The sequence below is a fragment of the Mustela putorius genome, unplaced genomic scaffold, assembly GCF_011764305.1.
Source record: "Mustela putorius furo isolate JIRA1106 unplaced genomic scaffold, ASM1176430v1.1 tig00003834_pilon_pilon_pilon, whole genome shotgun sequence".
In the NCBI taxonomy this organism is placed as follows: domain Eukaryota; kingdom Metazoa; phylum Chordata; class Mammalia; order Carnivora; family Mustelidae; genus Mustela; species Mustela putorius.
The window spans coordinates 111134250-111156432 of record NW_025421987.1 but is presented as its reverse complement, the minus strand read 5'-3'; the positions used below and the strand labels follow the sequence as shown (position 1 = coordinate 111156432).

Sequence of the window (22183 nt, the reverse complement as noted above, 5' to 3'; positions counted from 1 at the left end):
TTCCTACAGGATGTTATAAACAAGCTGAGCATGCTCCGAACCCTCTCTGCTGTCTAGTCAGCAGAGACTTTAACTGTTAACCTTGGTAGACTGCCATGATCCTTTATTTTTTTAAATCATGAATTAGTTTCCTACCACAGAGTCTTTTACATGGGATGTTGCTGGGCCAGTGGTACTAAGAGTTTCTGGAGGTTATCATAAGTCTATCCAACTCCTGGAATCAGAGATCCAGCAGGGACTTCAGGAGATTGTAATTTCAGATCCAGAAGGATTTTAGAGACCATCTAATCCACTTCCCTTGGTCTATCCATGAGGAAACTGAGGTCAGGGCAGTAGAGTGACCCCCTCAGACAAGCAAGCTTCAAAGGCAGTATTTGAACTTGGAGCGCTGAGAACTGCTTTTCCCCACATATCTCTCCTCACCTTCATGCTTCAGTACTTGCCTTCAACTGGCTTGGGAAAATGGCTCTCCACTCTTATTATAAATCTTCACTGAAGATTTATAATAATATTCATAAGAACAATTTCCTTGAGAGGCATCACCAAGCTTTGTGATAGGAAAGGAATAAAAAAGAATGCCTTTCCTGGAAAGCACTGCTCGGTGAGTCCCGCTGATAGGGACATGGCTTATTCTGATACACAGAATATTCCATCATTGTTTGGTGTCAGAATCAAGGAGTGCTTCCAGCTCCTTCGAGCTGAGGCACTTCCTGTACTCTAGTCAGCTGATGCAGTTTTTAGAAAAACAAGCCTTAACTGTGGCTATATTAAGATGATGTGACCTCCTTTGCTATTCTGGGACCCATCTTAGTTACCACGAGCTCCCTCCATCAGGATGGAATTGGAAATAAACTCTGATGTCACAGGTCCCGTATTAAAAATTTTAGAACTCCTAAAAATAAATAAATGCATACTTACATAAATAAATAAGAATTTCAGAACCCCTTGGACATTGCCAGGAGAGACCGCAGAGCCACGTTGACAAAGCGGCAGGTCATGCATCACTGCTGTGATTGGAAAGGAGTGCCCTGCCCCCCTGCTTCCCAGACTTGGGGAAGATTATGTTTCATTACATGGGCAGGCCTGCCCAGGCACAAGTGTCGAAAGGGGATCCAGGTCAAAGATGTCGTGCTTTAATCACTGTCCTGTTTGGGCCCAGCGCAAGAGCAGACAATTAGCAAATTGTCTGGGGGAGAACCTACAGACCTTGGTTTCTGGGGTCATTCCTCAGAGCAGCCCTAAGGAGGAAAGCTTTGCTCTTGAGCCTTTCAGAACAGGCAACAAGGTAGACATCCTGTGTGGATGCTACAGCTCCAGGTATGGCTCTCTTTTAGAAATCAGATCTTTTCCAACCACGTGAAAAAGATGAAACCAAGCCAGTTGCTATCAATCATAGCTTGACACTCCCTGCCCCCCAGCCCTTGCTTCTGCACAAACTACTTTTTCACCTCTAGGAGCTTTATTACTCTCACAACAAATATGTGTGTTTAATGTAATGGCCCCATTTTATAGATGAGAAAACTGAGCCACAAAACAATGACTTGCATGACCCAGGGTCTCATGGGCAACATGAAAACCCAGGTCTCCTGACTTCCAGCTCAGCAGAACTACTTCCCCTCTGTGTTGTCGGCATCTTCCTCTTCCTCCATTTAGTCTGGGGAACAAGACAAATTCTGGCCAACAGGGAGCCTATGTCTCAGACAGAGACATCGATGAAAGGACCACAGGTGTGTTTCTGATTTGGGTAAAGGCCAGGGAGGAAGGGGGCCAAGTTCTGAGAACCTGTGACAAAGAGAACTCACTTGGTCTGGCAGAGCCTAGCAAGGTCCAGAAGGCTGTGCTGCAGTGACACTCTACCTGAGAGCTAATGGCGGGGAGGGAGTTAACCAGGCAGAGGTGTGGAAAGGGAGTTTGGGTAGGGAGGAGCAAAGTAAAAGGCAAGTTGTGCTCTTGAAGACCAAAAACACCAGAAGACTGGAAAGGCCAGCCATGCAGCACTTTGTAGGCTGAAATAAGGATCTGGGTCTTTATCCTGAGAACAAGTGGGAGCCACTCATTTGATGGAAACGGCTCTTGTGGTAAAATAGAAAGGGTCTTGATGAGGAAGCAGAGGCCTGAGTCCTAGGCAACAAGTCTGTTGCCTCAGTGCTAGGTGTCTTGTGTGAATCTCTGCTCTTTCCTGAGCCTCTGTTTCCTCCTCTGTCTGGTGAGGGGAGAGGGTTGGATTGGTTCCTTTCAGTAGGCATGTGCCATGTGTTTCCCGGAGATAGCAAGAAGTAATGTCTGTAAACTTGTAACCATCACAATCTCAAATGTCACTTGCCCTGAGCTCTTTTTTTTTTTTTTTTAATAGGCTCCACAGCCAACGTACATAGGGCTTTGAACTCATGACCCTGAGATCAAGAGTCCTATACTCTACTGACTGAGTCAGTCAAGTGCCCCTGCCCTGAGCTTTTTAGGAGCTTGATGGTCAAGGCCTTAGGAGCATCCTGCCCTGGGCTCCTGCTCCAAAGTGCAAGGTGGTCCCTGATTTAGGCATAAATGGGGAAGGAAGTTTGCCATGTCATGTTATCATAACAGGCTCTGCCTTTCTCTCTGTCAGGGGCAGAAGGGAGATAGTGGAGTAATGGGCCCACCAGGCAAGCCTGGGCCTTCTGGTCAACCTGGCCGTCCAGGTCCCCCAGGCCCCCCGGGCCCCCCATCCGCAGGTAAGAGCTACTCTGCTTCATGTGATCTACAGTGTCGCCCTCCTGGCCAGCCTCCCCAGAGAGGGCACAAGGAGATGCCTGCAGAGGTCTGTCTAGTGTTTTGAATTAGAAACTACTAGAGGCACTTTAATATATTCAAAATTTCTCCAGTTTGACTCTTTCTACTTCAACACAAGAGAGGTAAATACCATCCTGATTCTGTTGTAGAGAACTAATAGAGGAGAAAGCAGAGGGAACCATGTTTACACTGGTGATGTCATTTATACTTCATGTGAAAAATAACTGGCACGTATTTCATCAACTAATTTCTTTTTCTAGAAAAACCTTTCACAACTCCAAGCAGTTCTCTTAAACCTAGAAGTAAAGGTGGTGTGGCAGAGCTTCTATCTTATGTAGTTTTATCAAAGAGTACTTGTTAGTTTATTCTAAACACACAAAGAAATCATAAAAAGAATTCAAAGTCTACCATTGAGGAGGGCATAGAAGCACTGCTACCTTGTTTGCCTTGTTTAATTTGATGAGCTAAACCCTTTATTTAGTTTGTGCCTTCATCAGCTCCACATACGACCATTCATGGCACATTGTCTGTATAAACACAGCATCACTGGGCCTGAGAAAACTGTTCACTCCATAGGGTCCTTTGTCCTCTGTTGTATAAAAGGAATCCAAGCAATTTTTATTACCTTTTTTTTTTCTTAAGAAAACAAAGTCATTTTAAAATTCTACATTTCACTTTTCCTTCCTGTGTTTATAGGAATATATTCACAGCCCTGTCATGGGATGGTCAAGAAATGTCGTAACTTGTTAGGTCCTTTAAACCAATTTAAAGCTGGCTCTGAGATTCTAACCTGCTGGGTTGCCGGGAAAATGCAATCTCAGGCATTATTGGGGTTCTCTACACTCCTTCAGCTGCCAAAAAAAGAGTTGGGCAAGGAGTCTGGGGAATATGGCAGACAAAAGCGCAGAGATTTTCCCTCCAGCCTTTAATCTGCCCTGTTCACCTCTGAAATGCCTGCTCTCCAAGGGCATGTGGTCCAAGGGGGCCTGGTGGCAGCCATCTTCATGCCATGCTTGGCTGTCAGAACATTTCCAAGACTGGTCCCACAGCCATTCCTTCTGAGAACTTACCTCTTCTCCAGGACGCAGGGGGTCCCCATCACTCCATGTCTGGGGTCCCTGTCACTCCATGTCTGGGGTGATCTCCCCCCTTCCACCCTCCAGCCCCCTCGCTTGTCACACTCCTCCTATACTGCTACCCCATTTAGGAGCTTTTCTCTTCTGAGAACAGAGGGCAGAAAGGCACAATCTTCACATCATATCTGTTTTCACCAAGGGCATGAACACACAAAGTCTTGCTACCTCTCTGAAATCAGGAGAGGAAAAAGTAGTGGAAAAACAAACATCAATTGGTATAACAATAAAGTGTCTTAGCACACCTGTTTCTATTCCCTTAGGGGAAACAGGTGGAGATGCCCCCGGCCCATGTGTCCATGCCACGTAATCTGTTTCTGTGAATTGACTGGATGATGCTTATGAGGGTCCTTCCAACTACAGTTGACCCTTGAATAACGTGGAGTTTAGGGGCACTGATCCCAGTCAGTTGAAAATCCATGTATAACTTGTAACTCCCCCAAAACGTAACGAATAATATAGTCTTCTGTTGACTGGGAACCTTATGGATATCAAAGAGTCAATTAACGCATACTTTGTCAGTTCTATATGTCATATACTGTACTCTTACACGAAAGTAAGCTGAAGGGAAAAAATGTTAGGAGGAAAATCATAAGGAAGAGAAAATGCAACCACGGGACTGTACTATAAAAACTCTGTGTGTAAATGGACCTGTGCAGTTCAAGCCCGTGTTGTTCAAGTGTCCATTACTATCCTCGTCCTCCTCAGTTCTGGCACATGTCATGTTCCCCTCAAACCCCGTGATCATGAGCTGCCAGGCCCAGGGACTGCGAATGTGGTGTGAAGACTGAGTTTTGTCTTTGGAAGGTGCTCTCTTGGCCCTTGGGGTATTGAGCAGCTCACAAAACCGAGGAGTTTCATCTTCCTGCTGGATGGCAGGTCCTTGAGGCCACTTCTGTGGCAAAGCAGCTTTGCATCACCACAGTCCCGAGCAGGCGGGAGGGACAGCCTACGGACACAGCCACTTGGGTTCTCAGTCTGTCTCCCCACATTACTGCATGGCAGTCAAGCCAGATGCAGCCCATTTCTTACTCCTGTCCCCTTCCCGTGCCTTCTTTTGAGTCACTTCCTTTCTGGGGATCCTCTCAGTGAAGGGACTGAAGAAAATGGGACAATAATCCTGCTTTTTGGGGTAGGGAAAGAAGAGGAAGGCAGAATTTAAGAGAACTTTCCTAAGCGTGGCCAGTTGGATTATTATCAAGAACGGGTTCAGGCTGCAAAAGTGATTCCTGAGACTACCTTTGAAGGCTGATAAAATTCCCAAGCCCGCTCAGGAGAAAAATCTATCTATATCCAAGATTCCGTACATTGCTTCACAGAGTTCTAGAACCCCTGCCCCAAATCCATCTTGGGATATGCTTGGGCTCTGTGGACCACAGGTCAAACAACCCTGGTCTTATCCAAACCTCCCTTTCTAGAAAAGAACTTCAAACCTCAGAGAAGAGGGACTTTCTCAAGGTCACAGAGGTGACTGGTGGCCTAGAGTCAGTCTGTGGCTCCTGGGCCTGAAACCTTTCCATCCAGCCATGTGGCTCTGCAGAGGCAGAGTGGGACCTGGGGGTGATGTGGAGATGTTTCTGTGGTGCCTCCTCTTTCTCCCAGATTTCCCATCTCAGGCCCACTCCCACTGCACAGCCCACGGTGATGGGAGGTTCTCAGGGAAATGTTGGAGAGCCGGGGCCTCTGGCTACAAGGGATGATGGATCAGCCAGGCCCACTCAGCCCACTCTGAGAGGCCAGGCTGGGGAAGCTTGAGTCGTCATGCCCTTCAGTGCCTCCTGGCAGGAAACCAGCAGGCAGAGGTGACAGATGCCCTCCAACAGCTGAAAGGAAGCTGCAGGAAAACTGCAGTGGTGGCAGGAAGCAGGCACCCTGCCCCATCCTGTTGTCCTGTTGGGAGGCTGGCTCTGGTTCTGGTGCCCAGTGCTGGGGGGCAGGCCGGTGCTGGGGCTGGCGGAGAGGGCGGGAGCTCTTTAGTACCCAAGTTATAGAGAAAGAGATGCTGGGAGGCAGGGGAGGGAATTTGGACACAAAATGTGTCTAGGATGTAATTTGCAATAACTAAATTACAAATTTGGCTGACCTTCCAGCACCCAGACAGGGTCTAAGTGAATCATTGTGGTACCTGGGAATTGCCAGCTTCCTGCAGGCATGGATATTCTTGGACGTTTGTCTCTTGAATGGCATAGCATTAGGTTGAAACTCACATTTCAGCATCCCCACTTACTAGCTGGATAATGGGATGAATTCCTGAATCGCTCTGAGGCCACGGATCTAGAGGAGCGGGCGGGGTCCCAGAGCCTGCTCCAGTGCTACTCTCACATCCTCTGCGCTCTAGAAATCCCCACTTTGGTTTCCCCACGTGACGACTACCCAGAGTATTCCTGGGCTGGTGGGGTCTCTGTCTCTCCGGGCTGTGCTGAGCTCCTCCTGCAGCAGTGGATGCATATTTCTTTTTCAAACAAACTACCATAACCCGGGATAAAATGTTGGCACGACTCCCTTCCCCCCTTGCTGGCATTGCTCTGTCGTGGACCTATCTGTTCTGGAATGGTCAGGGTTGTGGGGAGAGTATTCCCATTGGGGTCTCTTCCTCTAGCTGAAGCTGCTTCCTTGGAGCCTGACCAGACCTCTCCCCTGGGGTCATTCTATTTTCTGCCCTTCCGGGATTTGTCATCTGTGTCGCCTGTTGTTGGGTGGCCTGGAAGTTGTACAACTTGAAAGGCAATGACTGCCTGGTCTCCAGACTCCCCCTTCCTTTCCCAGGAGGAGGCATACTGCCTTTCTCCATTTCCAGGGGTTCCCTCTCTTTCCTCTCTTCCTGTTGGATGGCTCTTGCTCTAGCCCTTTCCAGCCAACCTGACGGTGATTTTTAGCCTTTTCTGAAGACCAGTTAGTCTACATTCATTATTGAGGCAGTCATCAAACATGTATACTGCCCCTCCTGCATGTTCAGTTGTGGTAAATGAACGTGGGCACCAACCTTGCACTTGTGGATCTTACATTCTACTGGGGGAGATTGCCCTTCATCACATAATCTCACAAGGTACAAAAGTCACAAACAGAAATGCTGTGAAGAAGAGGCGTGGGGAGCTATGAAATTGTATCCAAGGTGAACGTGCCTGAGTGTGAGCATTCGGAAGCCTTCCCTGAGGAAGTGATGTTGGAACCCAGGTCAGGAGCAAGTAGGGAGGTACCTGGAGAGGGGGGCATAGAGGGTGAAGAGAGAACAATCTAGTGGGGGAATGGCTTGGGCAAAGACTGTTTCCTTAGACCAGCAGTTCTCAACCTCAGTGTATGTTGGTATCAGCTTGAGAGCTTTTAAAAGCAAAGATGCCTGGATTCTATTCTCCGCATTCTTGATGGAATCGGTCTAGGCTCTGGCCTGGGCATTAGGGTCTTTGAAAGTCAGGGTGAAAACTTCTACCCTAGCAGGCCACCCACACTGCAGGGAGTACATTTTCTGATCATATATGTTTAGGACATTCTTCTCAGTATCAGGGGACAATGAGTAGGTAGAGCCTTTTCAAACATGACATTTTCTTCCATAAGAAATCAAAGAAACCCACCTTCAGAAATTCCTTTATAAAGATCTTACATATAAGAACAGAACAAAATGAATAAAAATAATAATGAGAGCTATCAATTAGCAATGTGTTCATCCACAAGAAGTCCCTTTTAATAATAATCTAAACAAAAAGGGGATTGTTTTTCTCACATAACAAGGAAGTCCAGAAGTGGACAACGGCTGGAGTCGGTTCAGCCTCTAAGGGTCACTGTTAGGCTCCTATGTCCCATGAGCCTCTGGTCTTTTCTGTGTGTTGGTTTCTCTTCTCATACTTGTTACTTCATGGTTGCAATATGGCTGCTGCAGCACCAGACATCTTGTTTGTCTTCTAGACAGGAAGGAGGAGGGAACTATGTCTCTTACTAGCAATGTTTTTCCTGTATCAGGATAGACTTTGCCAGATGCCTACCCTTCTCCCATTGCAGACCTTGAATGCAGGGTAGTCAGGGAAGTGGAATGTCTTATCCGTTTCTGAGGTATAGAGAAAGTGAAGGGAGGGACCGTTGGAAAAGGTGCTGCAACACCCAGCATGGTTAAGGGACCCACAGAGAATATCACCTCCTCCACGCCTTGGAACAAGAGTCTCTTTGAACCTCTCCCCCCAGGCCTACCCTAAAATACTGTGGACTTTGACCTTGTTTCTGTTGGGAAGTTTGTTCAAGTCTCCCTGGGCTTTTTGGTTTTCTCTTCCTTCACTCAAGTGACTCAGCAATCTGTTACTTCCTAGGACAACTTGTGATGGGACCCAAAGGGGACCGAGGATTTCCCGGGCCTCCAGGAAGCTGTCTTTGTGGAACCCCTACAAATGTGAATAACCCTTCCTACAGGGAATCCGTCTTTGGGCCCAGTTCGCCTCATGTTCCTGTGGTAAGGCTCCTGGGACAAATCTGGGCTGGTTATCCTTCAGGACCTCTCTCTCACCTGATCCTCTCAGAGCTTTTTAAGAGCCTTTTAATAAGATTGATTTCCCCATTATACTTGACAGATACTTATTATAGGAGATTGGAAAATAAAGGAAAATCAAAAGTAGGAAACCAAATTGTCCATTTGGTTGTAGGTGCATTTTGGAGTATTTTCTTTGTCTTTTTTTAGGAACAAAAAAAATTATTTAAAATTTCAGGTAAATACCAAAGCGGAACAAATATTGTAATAAACCTCTATGTATCCTTCACCCAAATTCAACATTTATCAACTCCTGGCAACTCCTGCTTCCTCTTTACACCCACTCACTGCTGCCCACCCTCCCTTGGGTTATCTTGAGATAATCCTGGACATCAGTTCATTTTTTGAGTGGACGCATAAACATCCATCCAGTGTGCAACTGTGCTATGATTTATTTAACCAGCGTCCCATTTTCGGATACTTATAGGGCTCTCCCAAACTTTTCAGTAATGTAAATAAAACCATAACAAACACCTTCGAGTATAACAATTTCATTAAGAATCATTTCCAGATGTGGAATTACTTAATTAGATGATACCACCTTTTTATTTAAGTCTTACAAGCATTTTAAGTGTTTAAGTTTAAAAATTTAAGTCATGGATAGTCTTTTTTTTAAAGGCATTATTTATTGGAGAGAGAGAGAATGGACAGTGAGGGGTGGGGGGCAGAAGGAGAGAAAGAGAAGCAGGTTCCCCACTGAGCAGGGAGCCTGATATGAGGCTTGATCCCAGGACCCAGAGATCATGACCTGAGCTGAAGACAGATGCTTTACCACTGAGCCACCCACATGCCCCAAATCGTGGATAGTCTTATTGCAAACTCAGGGAGCTGGGACTGGGTTGAGAAGATGCGGGGATCAAGACCTTCCTCCCTATTTTAGGAGGGATGCTGGAGTGTAGTATGTAGAACCCCTCCCACTGTTAACCAGCCCAAGGATAGAGATTCTGTTTCCTCCTCCAGCTTTCCCCCTGTCCCCCTATAGAAGTGTTTTCTGGAATCCTCACCAATGTGTTCTCTGGCAGATTTTTGTAGTCAACAACCAGGAGGAGCTTGAAAGGCTGAACACCCAAAACGCCATTGCCTTCCGCAAAGACCAGAGATCTCTGTACTTCAAGGACAGCCTTGGCTGGCTCCCCATCCAGGTACCCTGAGGCAGGCAATCCAGACATAACCCACCCCAGAAGGGCAAACAGCATTCGAGGAAAGAAGGGCCAACAGTTGGGCCTGGCACAGGGCTTTCTGCTGTCTGTTCCCATGGAAGGATTGGGCAACCTCCCCTGCTCTGTTTCTGAGCAGTTCTCTGTGCCCCTGCTTCCCACATAGAACCTCCTCTCTGAGCCAGGGTTCCAGATGGGATCGATCCCCACACTGCTAGGCTGCTGTCTTGATCTGTCCCACTTTCCTGTCAGCTGCAGAGCTCTGGGCAGCAGGAAAGGAGTGCCTCTTCCCACCCCAGGAGGAGGCCCCCACAGACCCAGAGCCTCTGGCCCCAGTACCAATGACCTCTCCTGCCTGCGGCTGTCACCATGCCATCCCTGGTCACTGTCATGTATTTCTTTCGCCAGGTGACCCCTTTCTACCCTGTGGACTACACTGTAGACCACCGTGGCTCCTGTGGGGATGGGGTCCTACAGCCCGGGGAGGAGTGTGACGATGGAAACAACAATGTTGACGATGACTGCATCAGTGAGTGGGCCCAGCTGGGGGTTCCGAGGAGCAGAGTGCCACCGGGTGGGGTGGGGGCTGAGAGCGAGCCCCTGGACAGTTCTAGAGCCAGAGGGGGAACACCTGGGCTGCTGTGGTGACAACCCCCCCCCCACCGCCATTCAGGCCACATGTGGACTTCCACTGCCCAAGCATGTCAGCGGGGGTTAGTGTCAAGGCCCTTGCCCCCAGAGACGCCACCAGTCACTCCCTTTTCCTGAATCCTACTTCTGGACAAAACCCACATTCCAGTCCGCATTGTTTATCAAAAGATAAAGGTGATGCAGAGCGAAGGACTGAAGGGAGAAGCCAAGAATTTGAATCAGGCTGTGTTACCAGATGGAGCTGTAGTGGCAAAGCCCCTTTTCAGGGCAGCTGCCTTCAGGCTGACGGGATGCTACCAGGACAGGTGGGCGGCATAGCCTTGGAGGGTTTGCTTTTCTTCTATTTCCAGTCATGCAACAAAAGCAGGAGGGGAGATAGAAAGCAAGAAACTTACAGGGAGACAGAACAGAGGAGGCTACTCAGTGAGCAGGGGGCATAGAAGGTTCACAGCTCCAGGTGTCGCTTTCCTCAACCGAGAAATGGGTATGACTGCTCAGGTTTTCAGAGATTCAGTGCGCTAATGTGCACTGGATCATCCAGGTAGAGTAAGGGTTCAACATCCCTCCACTGAATTATTTTCCAGCCCCTGCTGTGCAGAGCCAGGCCCCAGCTCAGGGCTGGAGATGTGTAAATGCAAAGTCTCTTTCCTTGCTCAGGGAAGGCTGACGGCGCAGCGTAGTGAGGATGGTGTGCACAGGGATGGATGTGGGGTGGAGAGACGGCTGGCGCCCTCTTGGTGGAGCTGTACTTCCCATGACGGTCGCCGAAATGGTCCTCCCTGGCATGCCGGCTTTGCCTGGAGTCCCTTCTGCCCCTGGCGCAGATACTGTCTGATAGATCACGCAGCAAGAAGGAACTGATGGGGGTCTCAAAGCCCTGTAAAATGGGAGTGGGGCTTGGACTCCAAGATGCTCCCCTTGCATGAGAACAGAGACCCTTTTGAAGGAGGTGGTGTCCTTACCGCAGCCTTAAGGTAGGGATGTGGAGGCTCAGAGAACCCCAGTGGCGTGTTCTTGGTCCATTGACTAATGAGTCGCTAGAGTGGGCTGGAGCCTGGATCTTCTTATTCTCTGGTGTGGGATTTGGGGTGTGAGGGGCAGTCCATGGATGCATCTGAAGCTTTATGGAAGTCCATTCAAGAGGGCACGTACTCTGCATGGACCCTTCAAGCCACACAGTCCTTACAGGTTGAGGTAAGCCTGTCCCATCCTGGCCCCTCTCAGGGCTACTTCCTTGTGTCCCTCAGGCTGTCACCGGGCCTACTGTGGAGATGGTCACCAGCACAAGGGCGTGGAGGACTGTGACGGCTCTGACTTTGGCTACCTGACGTGCGAGACCTATCTTCCTGGGTAGGGATCACCTCACATGCTGTTATGACACCCTGTCTTCCTCTCTGCCTGCCTCCTCTTTTTTCCTTCACAAAGATTTTTTTAGTGCTTATGTTCCTTGTACTTTCTAAACACTGAGGTATGGTGACAGCTAACACATAGTCCCTGCTCACCTAGGGGAGACAGGCCATAAACACATAACCACCACGTGTCCTCCTAGAGTGCTTGAGTGCCACCACATCTGAGCTGAGACAGTGACCAGCTCTGTCCTGGGCCCCTGGGGATCCCCTATTTCAGCAGTTGCCCCCAGGAAAAAAGCTCCCATCCCCAGTGGCTACCATGACCACATTAGTCTTCTGGAGAGTGGGTCTGGAGGAAGCCTAGTGGAGGCTGGAGAGACCAGGCCATTCCCAAGAATCTAAGCATCTGTTTAACCTGAATTCTCTGGGACAACCCCTGAACCCTGAGGCTGTGGGTGCAAATGAGATCACACCAGCATTAATATCTAATTTTGCTGACTCATGGCTCCTCCAGGAAAACCCCAGGAACTTAGTGTCTCCTTCAAGGACCTCTCTAGTTATATCTGGGACTCTCCAGTGGGTGTTCACATTCCTCAGAACAAGTATTCTAGTGTCTTGACCTCCATGTTGATGTCCCCAAAGTCAACTGAGGGTCACTGGCCACTGCTCTTAAGAAATGCAAAATGGTACCACACTCCCCTTAATCCTTACAACACCAGAATTATATAGCATTCTAGGGGAAATGGGAAGACTGTTCCTCCCTCAGTTCCTGCTTCTCTCTTGGCTCCAGAGTGGATCACTGGCCCTTCACACCTCCTAAGTCCCTCAGGAGTCCAGTCTCTTTAGCATTCCTTTCAGCCCTGTTCCTTGGACCCAGGCCAAGAGCTGGGAAACAGACACCGCGCCTGTTGTTCTGTCACCTTCTCTCTGCTCTCTCTTCCAAGGAGGTCTCCTCAATGTCCGCCCCCCAAACACACTAACATATCAAACCAGGCTGGGAGAACTATAGACCGATAGTCACCCCAAAACAAGCACTTTAGGCTTGGCCAGGACCCCCCTATATCTTATGTACTTCCCTATCTCCAAAGTATGGAGGGTTCTTAACATACATCTCTAAAGTATGAAGGACTCCTTACCTGCCAGAGCATTGGCAGGTTTGAGCTGGTTGGTTGATGGCTTCATGGAGACAATTCAATATAGACATTTGGACATGGAATACAGGATTGTAGAGAGCCCAGGGCTTACCCACTGACTTGCTGTGATTAATCATCTAATTTCTAGAAGCCTCAGAGAACACCTGTGAATATGGTATAATGTGTAACACACGGTCTCAGGGTTAGCAGTTGGGCTAACGGAAGTATAAACTACTGTCCAATATGGCAGTCCCCAGCCACATGTTGCTATTTAAATTTAAATTTATTAAAATTAAATAAAATTAAAAATCTAATTATTCAGTCACACCAATCTTATTTTAAGAGTTCAATAGCCACATATGTCTAGTTGCTGCCATATTGGACTGCACAGAAATGGAACATTCGCATCACTACAGCACTGGAAACCTTCCAGGTCTTGAGAAGGGAGTGATTCTCTCAGAGATGCTGTGTTAAGAACAAAGTTACCAACTCTCTCCACCCAGATCCCTCAGCTGGGCTCCTGGGCAAAAGCCCCCGAGGCTTGGACTCGACTGCCCCAAGCCTCTCACCCCAAACGAGAATGAGAACAGTTTTTCTGGAACCCTTAGAAAAGGTAGCAGCTGTGGCTGCTGTCTGATGATCTTTGACCAAAAGTCACCAGGGGTGACCTTTCAGAACCTGGCATGCTCATGAGGGCTGGGCAGGAGCTCTCCTGTCCACTGGCGCGTGTGCGCCCTGACCCCTGTCTGCCCCCCTCAGGTCATATGGAGACCTGCAGTGCACCCCGTACTGTTACATCGACTCCACATCCTGCCGCTACTTCACCTGAGGGCCCGGAGGAAGAGGAGGAGGAGGAGGAGGGCTGTGTCCTACATCACCGGCAGCAGCTCCTCCCCTCTGGGCAAACTGACTTCATGCCATCCTGGTCCAGTTTCCACCACCTTCGTGTGACAAAAACAAGGACAAACTCTTGATGATAAGACATGCTTGTAACTCAGTCCAACTGGAAGAACTTAGGACTACTGCATCCTGTCTTAATCTGAAGTCCCGGAAAACCTTCTACGTGCCGACCTGGGAACTGTTCCCCATTGCTACCATCCTGCCCAATAGCCAAACCTACAGTGCCCTTTCTCTTCTGGAATGTTACTGATCCAGACCATGGACTTGGCTTAGAACTGTTAGCCCTGCCTAGACCTGCTGGGCCTTTTGAATTTGTTCTTATCCCACTTGGGGCATCTGGTATACAGGCTTCTGCGCTCCTCTGACCTCTGGAAACGTGGGCCTTCTCACCAAGGGCAGCTGGCTGTCAGGTGTCTCCAGGCCCATGAGCCACGAAGTGGGGAGGTGGGCCTGTTCTCTCGGAATGGCTCCTAGCTTGGACCCACTGAGGAACCCCTCAACCGGCTACAGCCCAGCACAGCCTCGTGTGGATGCAGCTTCCCCAAGAAGAGACCCAACTGTGAAAACGTCCTGAGAAAGCCACCAAAACGGTGCTATGGCCCTGGGAGAGGGTGGAGGCCCAGCTGGGGTGCTCAGCACATGAACAATAGTGGAGCAGCGGCCTTCTGCTTCTCAGTGTCTCCCAAAGGGGTAGCGCTTGTGGTTTCACTATCCCCAGTGCCATATTGACCTCGTGGCTCTCTGCGCCCTTGACCTCTGTCTTGTGAATGCCCCTTATGTCCGTTTCTTGTTCAGGAGATTGACTACCAGAGGGTGACCGCCAAAGTCTATACCTGGCTTTTGGTGTTTCCATTCCTTAGGAAAGCACGCCTCTGGGTTTCCCCCATGGGAGGGCCTACGACTGAGTGCCTGTCCCAGGCAGAGACCATTTCTGTCCTGAGCTCCAGCTCCTGGCTGCCTGCTGACTCCTGTGTGCATCCTGAGACCTTCCCTCTGTGTCTCTGTAGTGCATAGTCTTGCCCTCGTGTCTGTGTGCCTGAGCCCCCCACGATTTTGCAGGCTCATTTACCAGGCTTTTGGTAAGCTGCCTTGTACCATCAACTTCCCTGAGTGGGGTTTAGCTTTGTTTTGGAAAGATGTCTCCCCCACGGCAGACCTCAAATGGGATTTGTTTATTTGTTACTAGATGGAGGGACACCTTGGGGCTTTTGTATGAAGCTATTTAGTGCGCCTGAGTCCTGGGGACTCAGTAGGCAGGGGCTTCTGGCCCAGCAGGCTGTCACTAGTGGTCTGCAGTAGATGGGATCAGCCCCAGAGTGACGTCCTTAGAGGTGGGCACACTGGTCAGCCCAGTTCCCTTAGCCTCTACTGCACACCTTGGGGTGATGTTGCCCCCATGTAAAGCTACACCTTCATGCTGGGATCTCTGGATGGGAAATCAAGAAATACAAGCAGTTCATTTCCCCCGTGTGGCTCTCTCTTCTGTTTGGAATGAGGGGTCTGAATTCACTGCCACCCAGGCTTTGCAAAGGGTTCCAGGATGTGGAGCAATACTACCCCTTAGGGACAAGGGAGGAAACAGATGTTGAGAGTTACAGAGGGACTTACCTAAGGCCACAAAGCCTGGTCTTGATAACCCAGCACCACTCCAATCTTATTTTAGGACCACATTTAAAACCGGATGGAGCTCCAACACTGCCCTTAGTTGGAGCTGGACACGAGAGGCCCTGTCCTGGGTCCCTTGCCTTGAAGGGCACCAATCTGGCCCTTCTCTGGCCATGACCCTCCCCAGAGGGCAGGAAGTCTATGAGGCCAAGGTGACCCGCCCACTGGAGCTTGTGCACCCCTCTCCCAGACCATGATCCAAGTACCCGGGAGACCCCAGCTCCCAACCAGGTGGTTCTGAGCCTAAGCAGCCCTTTTCCGCATGTCTGAGTGTGACCTGCACACACCTGGGTGGCCAGGGACAAGTTGTGTTTAGGGGTTATAGATGGGGCTTGGATACACAGGCTGGGGTTTCCACACAGACACACATAAAGCCCCACTCTGTGTGGGCTGGTCCTTGCCCTCCTTCTGCCCCCACGTAGCTTTGAGGAATCTAAGTATTCCAGAATCAAACCCAGCCTTCCAGGTCTCATGGAAAGTGTGACTGTCAAGTAAGCAGAGAGACATATTTGGTAATAGTTTGTTAGATTCTAACATAAGTACTTAGACATGTGGCATCTTGTAACCAGATCCCACGACATCAGAGGTGGGCCTGTCTCTGACGATTGCAAAGGGTTTCTGAACGGCTCTGAAAATGAAAGGATTTAAAGCCACATGTTCAAAGTATATATGTAATAATAGTAATCCTCCCCCTGTGGCACTGTCATTTTTTTAAACTTTAATTCAGTTCATTTATATATAGTGTATTGGTTTCAGAGGTAGAGGTCATTGATTCGTCGGTCTTATCTAACACCCAGCACTCACGACACCACATGCTGCCCTTATAGGGGAACCTGTAAGCAGGCCAGGTGGCCACAGAACAGGTAGCCGAATGTTTCCTGAGAGCATTTGCTGGCTCTGTGGAGAGCTGAGGTGCCACAGTGGGGAGGGAAGAGCACTGTACTGGGAGTCCTGCCACTAGGGCCCTGACTCAGTTTGTCACTTCTCATAGACTCCATCTCCTTACCTGGAAGAAACTGTACATAAGGATTGAATTTTCTTCCAGCCCTAACAGCTTGTGGGTGGGACTCTGTCCTCCAGTGGTGACAGGGGATGCCTAGGAGTGTGATGGATATCCTCACCTGCTCCTGAGGCTGTCACGTGGAGTGGCTGAGACTATCTCCGGGTCTTCAGAGCTACAGCTCAGTCACCAAAAAAGGGTATGTTGGTTTAGATGCTTTTGTTGGTAGGCAGTAGAAAATCCAACTTAAATATAATATAAACCACAGGGTGGAATTTATTGGCTTATATAACTTAAGAATTCCAGTGGCAGAGTGGAGATCAGGCATGGTTCAATCGAGGTTCCCACTCCATTTTTCTCTTGAGCTGTCCTATCTCCTGTTAGTTTGATCCTTGAGTAGTCATAAGCTGACTATTGCAGTTTCAGGCTTATGTCTGTACCTTATAATATCCAGAGGAAGAGATAATATCTATTCTATTCTATTTGAGATAACATCTCAAATTTTTTTTCCAGAAGCTCACCCCAAGTCTTACCTTGAACATCATTGTCTATTTGAAGTCACATGCCCAATCATTTGTTATTGTCAGGAGAATGCCACCTGCTAATTGGATTATAGCTGGGCTTCTGAAACCATGGAGGCAAAAGGTGTAAGATGACTCCTTGCCCATCCCTGGGGATTCTCCAGAAGCACATCTGCTGTGTAAGGAAAGGGTGGCTATTGGACTATATCATGGGGAGCAGGTAAGGGGTAAATGGGTGCTGGGTACACACAGTGTCTACCCCAGTGGCTGTCTCTGGTTTTGCTTTACCTTTTGGCAGGAATATGTGCTGAGCCTTTGGGGCAAACATTTAGGAAGACTCTTCACACCTAGAAAGCTCTTGGCTGATTCCAAGAGATCTACTCAAAAGAAGTTGACTTTCCTAGGGAGCCATAGGATGTGAAAGAGGTGGTGTAGTTTGCTTTTGTGACAAAAGGAGAGGATTTGGTTCACGTATCTGGGTTTGAAGCCTGACTGTCACCAACTCCCTGTTTAATTTTCCTGTATAATTTGCTTTTCTGTTTTTCTCATCTTTATACTGGGTTATTTCAGGGTTGTATTGAATTTTAGTGATAATATGGTTAAAATTTCTGACACCCAGAAACTCTTTAGGGAGGGCTGGGTTTTGTCTGTCATTATTTGATAATTCAGGCCAAATCACTCACCTCTTTGGGACCTGGGGTTTTCTTCTTCCCGCTTTGAGGCTGGTAACAAGAGCTCACTTTCGACAGCAGTTTGGACCATAGCCTCTACTACAAACCAGTGAAAAAGAGCAGAGGTTCTCAAACTCTGCAGCACGTTAGCCCATTTGATGAATAGCACTGGGGATGAATCAACAAGTTTTGTGGACCAACAAGATTAGGTTTACTGTCTTGTAGCAGGGAGACCAAACACCAGAGGTACAGTGGTTTGATGAGGGGCATCTCATCAAACCAAGAAAGACAAGATTATGGGAGGACTTGGGGAGGGGTGGAAGTGTAGGTAGAATATGAAAGAAGCATCATGGGAACAGGCTCAAAGCAAAGCAGGCAGTGTATAAAGGGGTCAAGATCAAGCCCGGGCTGGGAAATAGAGTCACGTCCTGATCCCTTGAACTGCAAAGTTAAGGAAAAGCATGGACTGTTGGGCCTGAAAATCCCTATCAGGATTTCTGAATCTAGGGCAGAAGCTGCAGCTGCTTCTCGTGTCAGAGTGACTCATGCAGCTCAGGTTTTCCAGGCAAGAGTGGAAAGTTTCTTTCTTACTGATAGGATTGCAGACTGCAAAATTCTGGCAGCCCAAGATTTTAATCACAAAGGCTGACAGTGATTTTGGTTCGGGTGGCAGGAGTAAAATGCAAAGCTGGGGCTGTCACTGAAAAGAAAGCAGCAGTCACTCAAAAGGCATGAGTGATTACTGTAAGCTGCAGTGGTGACCTTGGGAGGATGGTTTCCTGTTAACTTTGCAGCTTTATCCGTGTCTGCTCTGGCAGTCTGATGAGTGACAGAGAATAGGCCTGACTTTTCCTCTCTCAGCCTGGACTGGTTTCTTACCCTTTCACTGGTAATGGAGGCCCAGGCTCTGCTCAACTGATCCCCATCAATCCAGCCTGTGGCTGGGCTTCTCTAGGCCACCCTACAAGCTCCTAACATAACCAGGGAAGCGTGGGGATGGGCTTTGGCCCCAGAAGTCTTTATCTGCCAGCAAAGCTATCTGAGTGACAAATTTGTGAGCAGAGTAAGGTCTTTAGAGGAACTTTGGTTATTAGTACTTAGGAAGCAGAGCTTGGGAAGATGGTAGAACAAATTTTCTAAGCATCATGGGACAGGCACACTGGTCATCCATCACTCTAATATGCGCCTGAAGGATACATGGGTCAATTGCTTAAGAAATCTCCAGTCCCTTGCCTTTCCTCCCCTATGGTGGAGTGAACCAATTTCAGTGAAACTCAGATCTTGCATTCCTGTGGTAATAATGAGCGCATAGATCAAGGATCTTGGCAATTCATCAAGGAGATTTACATTTCAGCAACCCACAGTTACCATCCATGGGCCCAGAGGCTCCAGGAGTGTGGTTTCCATCTTCATTTGTAACCATTCCCAGAGATCGCAGATCACATAAAAGTAATGGGTTAAGGACTCCCCACCCCACATCATCCAGTTCCTTCCCCTCCCCTGCCCCTGGCATGGGGGTGGGGGTGGGAGTGGGGGGCGGAAATAGAGGAAGAGAACCCATACTGTCATACTGCCTTTATCACAGGGGATTCCTCTCTGGGGGTTCGCCTGGGTTCTTTGTAGCCCCAGACAGTTTACTTTTGGAGTCAGACAGCTCTACACAAAGAAACAACCTCACTAAAGGATAAATGGGCTATGTCCCCAGCCCTCTGGTCCCCTTTGCCCCACTACCTTTACAGAAAGAAAAAGGAGCCCACATAAGAACGAAATCCTGCTGTCAAAATGCTGGTATCTCAAGAGAATTGGTGACACCTCTTCTAGAATTTGGGTTTTAATGTTCCAACTTTTAAGGAGTACCATTCCCCACTGTGTGTGCCATTCCAGGCTGCTCTCAATCCAACACCTAGCATGGGAAATCGAAGGTGGTCATCCCTAGTCATGGGTCATCTCTTGAGGCTCATCACAGGAGACTATTTTTAGAGCAGAGATTTAAAACTTTAAGGTTTATAAGGATGATCCGAAGGCTTGTTGAAATAGACTACAGGGACCCACTTCAGAGTTTCCGATTCAGCAGGTCTGGGGTAGGACCTGATTAATTTCTAACAAGGTCCCAGGGGATGCCCATGGTGCTGGACCCAGGAACCACACTTTCAGAGCCACTACTCTGGGGAAATGTCTTATCTGAGAACAATGGCAGTAGACCAAATACACTGGGGGAAAGGACTTTGGGTAGGTGGCTTTTTTCTATACATTAGGAGGTAGGGTCTTTGTCCCTTCCTTCTGAATCTAGGTGGGCTTTTGATTGCCCGGACCAACAGAATACTGTGGATGTGATGCTGAGTCACTTTCCAGGCTAGGTCATCTACAGCCAAGCAGCTTCTTGGGACATTCATTCTAGGTAAGCAGCCCTCACGTAAGAAGACCAACCACCTTGAGACTGCCATGTCAGACAGGCTCTGGTTGATAGTCCCAAATGAACCTGCTTCCAACCATCCCCACCATGGTGCCAGACATGTGAGTGAAGCCAGTTTGGATTCTCCGGTCCTGCCTATCTGCTGTCCAGGTAACACTGAGCAACCTCAATTGAAGCCCCAGGGAGAATTGCCCAGCCAGGCTCTATCCTAAATCCTCATCAACAGATTCCAGGAGATAAAATGGTTGTTTTCAGTCACTAAGTTTTAGGGTAGTCTGTTACCTAGCAATAGGTAACAAACAGTGCTTTAGGTTGGAAAGGTTAGAAAGGAAGCAAACTACTCTGAACAGGGCAAAGTGCTAAGTCCAGAGGAGCTGCTAGCTTGGATTTGGTGCCCTCTGCAGGAACCATGAATAGAAGTTGGCACTAACTCCTACATGAACTATTTATCTGCCCAGGAGGAAAGTCAGACCAAGAGGGGCTGCAGTGGTTGTATGACCCAGTGTTCTCAACCATGGTGGGGACATGGGTATGTGGAGATAGTAGATTGACTGCAACAACTGCCTAATTCTCACACTGCCCAGTATCCACACCTTTCCAACGTACTTGGCAACTCCTCCCATCGGCTGGTGGAAGGTACTGTATTTGTCCAGCCCTTGATTCTGAACTTGACCCTGCGACTGCTTTGGCCAATGACACGTGAGCAGTTGTGACAGAGGCAGTGGTGTTTCCTCTCTCAGTCTGGCACTTCTGCCTTTGCTAAGACAACATGCCTACGCTAGACTGCTAGAGGCTAAGACATGTGGAGCCCACCTGAACTGCCCTGGTTGGACTGGCCAAAGCCATCCCAGATCAGCTGAATCTGTCAAGTAGCAGGCGTACATAGCCTAGTCAAGACCAGACTGCCCAGGCACTCCCAGTCTAAATCATCAGTCCAGACTTTTAAGCAAAATAAATGCTTATTTTATGCCTCTGAATACTGGGATGCTTTGTTACATATCACTGTAGGGGCAACAATTACTCAGGATCCTAGTCCCTTAAATGTCATTGAATGCAAACTGCCACTTCCCCAGACAGTCCTGGGTCAAGTCTAACTCCTAGTCCACCTGAGGAAACGGGAGCCAGTTGCAGAATAGGTAGCAGAGGATTCCTAGTCGTTTTTTTTTTTTTTTCCAAGATTGCATTTATTTATTTGAGAGAGAGGGAGCACAAGCAGGGGGAGAGGGAGAAGCAGACTCCCGGCTAAGCAGGGAGCCCAGTGCAGGGCTTGATCCCAGGGCCCTGGGATCATGACCTGAGCCAAAGGCAGACGCTTAACCCCACTGAGCCACCCAGGCACCCCAGCCTAGTTCTCTTACTGTGTAATTATCGTCAGTCCAAGTATATGGAACACCCATTTAGTGAAAGACACCAGAGAATTAAAAGGGTCGCTGTCCACCTAGAAGTTTATTATAGACTACCTGGAGCCAAGACCACAAGACTGATGTAGGCACTGCGTATGTGGCATGGAAGCAGGAGGCAGGATCATTTCCAGCCTGTGAGCATCTGTGTGGCTGGATGAGTGGCACGGCAGGGCAGGTGGAAAGAATTTGGTGAGCTAAAATGACTAGGCTATGTCCAGGCATTCCGTTTAACCCATGCATCTGCTCTCAGATTCAAAGCTAAGCTGCCTTTCCAGACCAAGTAATGGCCTCAGATGCCATTTGGCTTGCTAAAGACAACCTTTGGTTTTGAACTTCACACCTTTTAAAACTGAGGTGTTTATCCTAATGATCATAAGCACCAAATTAAAAAGGAATCCATTTAGATAAGTAGGCATAAGCATAAAGGATTCTTAATAGAACTCTACATTTTTCATTGATTTTTTTTTAAAGATTTATTTATTTATTTATTTGACAGAGAGAAATCACAAGTACACTGAGAGGCAGGCAGAGAGAGAGAGAAGGAAGCAGGCTCCCTGCTGAGCAGAGAGCCCGATGCGGGACTCGATCCCAGGACCAAGTAATGGCCTCAGATGCCACTTGGCTTGCTAAAGACAACCTTTGGTTTTGAACTTCACACCTTTTAAAACTGAGGTGTTTATCCTAATGATCATAAACACCAAATTAAAAAGGAATCCATTTAGATAAGTAGGCGTAAGCATAAAGGATTCTTAATAGAACTCTACATTTTTCATTGATTTTTTTTTTTAAAGATTTTTTTATTGATTTATTTGACAGAGAGAAATCACAAGTACACTGAGAGGCAGGCAGGCGGAGAGAGAGAGAAGGAAGCAGGCTCCCTGCTGAGCAGAGAGCCCGATGCGGGACTCGAT

At 48.3% G+C, this 22183-nt stretch overlaps 1 protein-coding gene across 4 annotated transcripts in view; it reads left to right on the top strand.

Moving 5' to 3' along the window:
- The window catches only part of COLQ (collagen like tail subunit of asymmetric acetylcholinesterase), a 56900-nt gene extending 40947 nt beyond the window's left edge, over positions 1 to 15953 (top strand). For 2 of the 4 annotated variants that reach the window (XM_045088933.1, XM_045088931.1), the window contains exons 12-18: positions 2603 to 2708; positions 8195 to 8334; positions 9432 to 9551; positions 9975 to 10095; positions 10386 to 10522; positions 11465 to 11567; positions 13459 to 15953. In XM_045088933.1, coding sequence (XP_044944868.1) covers positions 2603 to 2708; positions 8195 to 8334; positions 9432 to 9551; positions 9975 to 10095; positions 10386 to 10522; positions 11465 to 11545 — 705 coding nt within the window. In that variant the 3' untranslated portion in view covers positions 11546 to 11567; positions 13459 to 15953. The remainder of the gene's footprint in view (positions 1 to 2602; positions 2709 to 8194; positions 8335 to 9431; positions 9552 to 9974; positions 10096 to 10385; positions 10523 to 11464; positions 11568 to 13458) is intronic. The other 2 variants (XM_045088934.1, XM_045088932.1) reach the window with 1 other exon arrangement.
- The last annotated feature ends 6230 nt before the right edge of the window (positions 15954 to 22183 follow it).